This window comes from Bactrocera tryoni, unplaced genomic scaffold (genome assembly GCF_016617805.1).
Source record: "Bactrocera tryoni isolate S06 unplaced genomic scaffold, CSIRO_BtryS06_freeze2 scaffold_11, whole genome shotgun sequence".
Lineage (NCBI taxonomy): Eukaryota > Metazoa > Arthropoda > Insecta > Diptera > Tephritidae > Bactrocera > Bactrocera tryoni.
The window spans coordinates 3,083,527-3,088,217 of record NW_024395824.1 but is presented as its reverse complement, the minus strand read 5'-3'; the positions used below and the strand labels follow the sequence as shown (position 1 = coordinate 3,088,217).

Genomic DNA, 4,691 nt, shown 5'->3' with positions numbered 1-4,691 from the left:
TTTTATCGGAGCTCAAAGAGCCACCGAAAAGGAGTTCATAAACTTTATGAAAGAAGTTTCCCCTGAAATAGTTAAAAAATATGCACCTCAAGGGATCGATTGGCAGTTTATACCTCCATGTTCTCCACACATGGGTGGACTTTGGGAATCAGCAGTCAAAAGCTTTAAGTCCCATTTAAAGAAAACGGCTGGTAATCATAAATTTAATTATGAGGAGTTTACTGCATTACTCACTCGTATCGAAGCCGTATTAAATTCAAGACCTATATCACCACTATCGCAAGATCCCTCCGATTTCACAGCTCTTACACCAGGTCATTTCCTCAGAGGAGCTCCTCTTCTCGCCATACCTGACACAGAAGGAGACTCACTCACTTTAATAAATCGATGGGAAAAAATCAAGATTCTCCATCACGAATTCAGCCACAGATGGAAGGAAGACTATCTCAAAGATCTCCATAAGAGATATCGATGGAAAACGGCCCAGAAGGAAGCCAATGCAGGAGAATGCGTCATCATACAGGACGAATGCCTTCCTCCAACAGAATGGCGACTAGGCCGCATTGAAAAGGTTCATCGAGGATCAGACGGTCACATACGAGTAGTCGATGTTCGAACACAAACCGGCATATTAACTCGACCAGTTACCAAACTGTGCTTTCTTCCAAACGGCGAAGAACAACTTCAACCAAAACCGCAAAATAACTCGCAAAATTAATCGAAAAATAATAAAACAATTCCGCTAATTCGAAAATAACCCGCTTTATAATCCGTACATAAAAATAAATTCAAACAAGCGCGTTGTAGATCAACTTATTATATCGGGTGATTTTTTTGAGGTTAGGATTTTCATGCATTAGTATTTGACAGATCACGTGGGATTTCAGACATGGTGTCAAAGAGAAAGATGCTCAGTATGCTTTGACATTTCATCATGAATAGACTTACTAACGAGCAACGCTTGCAAATCATTGAATTTTATTACCAAAATCAGTGTTCGGTTCGAAATGTGTTTCGCGCTTTACGTCCGATTTATGGTCTACATAATCGACCAAGTGAGCAAACAATTAATGCGATTGTGACCAAGTTTCGCACTCAGTTTACTTTATTGGACATTAAACCAACCACACGAATGCGTACAGTGCGTACAGAAGAGAATATTGCGTCTGTTTCTGAGAGTGTGGCTGAAGACCGTGAAATGTCGATTCGTCGCCGTTCGCAGCAATTGGGTTTGTGTTATTCGACCACATGGAAGATTTTACGCAAAGATCTTGGTGTAAAACCGTATAAAATACAGCTCGTGCAAGAACTGAAGCCGAACGACCTGCCACAACGTCGAATTTTCAGTGAATGGGCCCTAGAAAAGTTGGCAGAAAATCCGCTTTTTTATCGACAAATTTTGTTCAGCGATGAGGCTCATTTCTGGTTGAATGGCTACGTAAATAAGCAAAATTGCCGCATTTGGGGTGAAGAGCAACCAGAAGCCGTTCAAGAACTGCCCATGCATCCCGAAAAATGCACTGTTTGGTGTGGTTTGTACGCTGGTGGAATCATTGGACCGTATTTTTTCAAAGATGCTGTTGGACGCAACGTTACGGTGAATGGCGATCGCTATCGTTCGATGCTAACAAACTTTTGTTGCCAAAAATGGAAGAACTGAACTTGGTTGACATGTGGTTTCAACAAGATGGCGCTACATGCCACACAGCTCGCGATTCTATGGCCATTTTGAGGGAAAACTTCGGAGAACAATTCATCTCAAGAAATGGACCCGTAAGTTGGCCACCAAGATCATGCGATTTAACGCCTTTAGACTATTTTTGTGGGGCTACGTCAAGTCTAAAGTCTACAGAAATAAGCCAGCAACTATTCCAGCTTTGGAAGACAACATTTCCGAAGAAATTCGGGCTATTCCGGCGAAATGCTCGAAAAAGTTGCCCAAAATTGGACTTTCCGAATGGACCACCTAAGACGCAGCCGCGGTCAACATTTAAATGAAATTATCTTCAAAAAGTAAATGTCATGAACCAATCTAACGTTTCAAATAAAGAACCGATGAGATTTTGCAAATTTTATGCGTTTTTTTTAAAAAAAAAGTTATCAAGCTCTTAAAAAATCACCCGATACATATACATATGTATAGATATGTAGCTACAACAACTACATCATAAGATGATAAATAAAATCAATTTAATGCAATCTTATATTCCCATAGAAATGGACGTAGAGGAGACCCAAACCACCTCCAACACCGTAAGGTCCGAAATCGCTGTTCCCAAAGCGTCGGCTGCACCCGTTGCCGCTCCACGGACCAGGGTTATGCGACCACCGCCATCCACCGAAGCAGTCAGGGAGATGAGGGAAGAGCAGCTGTTGGAGCCACAGGGGCCTCCATGTTGCAGCCTGTGCCATCGCCCACACGCCCTGAAACGATGTACCATCTTTAAGAGCATGAAGCCCGCTCAACGAAAACAGGTTGCAAGAGCCCATGGGCATTGCATGACCTGCCTGGCAGATGACCACGCCACCATAGAGTGCTGGGCCGACGGCGCCTGTCAATATTGCCAGAGGCCCCATCACACTCTTTTTCATCGTTTTCCCCGCCGAGCCAATCCGTCGGAAAGTAGCACCAACACCCGTACCAGACCACGCATCGATGCTATCCGGCGACGTCGAAGCAGCCAATCAACGACAACACGTACACGGCCATCTCCGCCACGCCAGGCTCATCGTCAGCAACAACGACGCTCAACAGGGTTGAGCGCTGTACTTAACACACTGCAACAGCTGCAGCGGCTCCTAGCCGATTAACTCGCCTAGGGGGGCCGGGATGTTCACATGAGCTATGAGCATTCTGCAACATCACATCACCACACATCACGTCACGTCACAACACCTCATCACACACCAGCTCACAGCATACCCCAATACACACACACGCATCAAACACCGATCATTACTACAACACAACAACCATACGATTATTAACGAGACGACTCGTAATGTCAGCTAATATTCACCACCCAAACCATCAAAAGGGATTGATACGACCGGGATTGGGCTCTTACCGTTTGCATCCGAGAAGCAAAGCAGTCGTCCGTGACATTTAATTTTCATTTTTTTCAACGCAATCATCAACGCAAATTTCCTATTAAAAACGCCAAGTGACGGGAGTGAAGTGAATCACCAAGTTCGTCCACCGTGTGCAGCAGTGGGTTCCGCAGAACGTCACAACAAAATATACACATAGAGTATATATACATATATACATCAATTTTGGAATCAAATAAATTTTATAACGAGTGTGAAAAGTGCGTTTTTTATGTTTGCTTATTCAAAGTATACATTAATCCATTATTTATTTCTATAATATTTTTAACATGTTCCGTATTTGTTACGGTGCACTTATATGGTTTATTCCTTATTAAATTTTTTATACAATTTTCGTTTTCCTAATTAACAATTTGGGTTTGTTTGCAAATTTGTATTTCATTTATTATTTTACAATCTTTTTCTATACCATAATATTCTTCATTACATTTCAGTATTTTTCAAAATTTATCTTTAAAATAGTTTCGTTTTTACTTAAAGGCTTAATTATAATAGATTTGCAAATTTCTTTACCGGTTTTCGGTATTTTTATCATATAAATTAGTAAGTTTTGTTTTACAGCAATTTGAACATCTGCAAAATTCAGAGATTCTTCTAACGAACCAAATTGCAGATTCTCTTCGATAAAAATTTTATTTATTTTATTATTGAGTTGCTAATTTCTGTTATATTGTTTATTCTTTCTAAAATAATTTTGTTGGTTATTAATTGTTGGTTGTTATTCTCGATTACTTCTTTAAATTTGCTGTTGATGGCTATTAAATCGTCATGGTCGGGGTTGCCAGCTATCCATTTCCAGGCTGATCCTATGTAGTCTAGTGATCTTTTGTTTTTGTATTTAGGTAAAATGTTATTAATTGTTATGTTGATATTACTGATTTCGTCTGTTATAAATGGGTAAAGAGGGTTGTTAGCTGGAATGTTTCGTATGAAGTTTCTGTTCAGTTCCCGTAATATTGTAGAGTATTCTGTTATGTTTGTCATGTGGATAATCCGGTATGTTCCTGTTTGAATTTTGCCAATTCCTTCCTCCATCATTACGATTTCTGACTGAGTGTAATCTAACACCTCAACCGAACCATCGCTTAAAATAAAGTTCAGGCAAAAGAGAGATCTAAAAATAATAAAAATGTTCTGAGTTAGTTTCGTATGCGGTCCTTGTGAACTATTTTGCCTGATTCTGTTTTTACAGTGGAATGTCTGTTTTCCTTAACTATTTCCTCTTTGTACCTTTTTGAAAGTTTTGTTCCTAATCTTTTATTCTGTTTAACAAAAATTTTGTCTCCTGTTCTATAGTCAATAGTATCCTTTCTATATTTGTTATGATATTGCAGGTCCTTTTCATGTTTCTCTTTTAATTTTTCTAGAACCTTTTTCATAGTTTGTTCTCTGTTAGTGGCATTTGAGGTAGGTCTACCGAAGAATATGTCAACGGGTTTTTTTCCTGTAACAGAATGAACAGAATAGTTGTATTCGTTTACAGACCATTCCATTAATTCGTCGAAATTTTTATCAGAGTGTTCCTGTTTTAAGCATCTCATAATTTCTGATATTGTTGAATGGAACCGTTCTATTTGTCC

At 39.6% G+C, this 4,691-nt stretch overlaps 1 protein-coding gene across 1 annotated transcript; it reads left to right on the top strand.

The window, feature by feature from the left end:
* Window positions 1–2,194: 2,194 nt before the first annotated feature.
* Window positions 2,195–3,297, top strand: LOC120779701. Its single transcript, XM_040112066.1, has one exon. The coding sequence runs from the start codon at window positions 2,218–2,220 to the stop codon at window positions 2,809–2,811; it is 594 nt and encodes a 197-aa protein (XP_039968000.1). The 5' UTR covers window positions 2,195–2,217; the 3' UTR covers window positions 2,812–3,297.
* The last annotated feature ends 1,394 nt before the right edge of the window (window positions 3,298–4,691 follow it).

Excerpts from the sequence above, each read along its gene's own strand:
- LOC120779701 (XM_040112066.1), top strand. The coding sequence starts at position 2,218 with ATGGACGTAGAGGAGACCCAAACCACCTCCAACACCGTAAGGTCCGAA.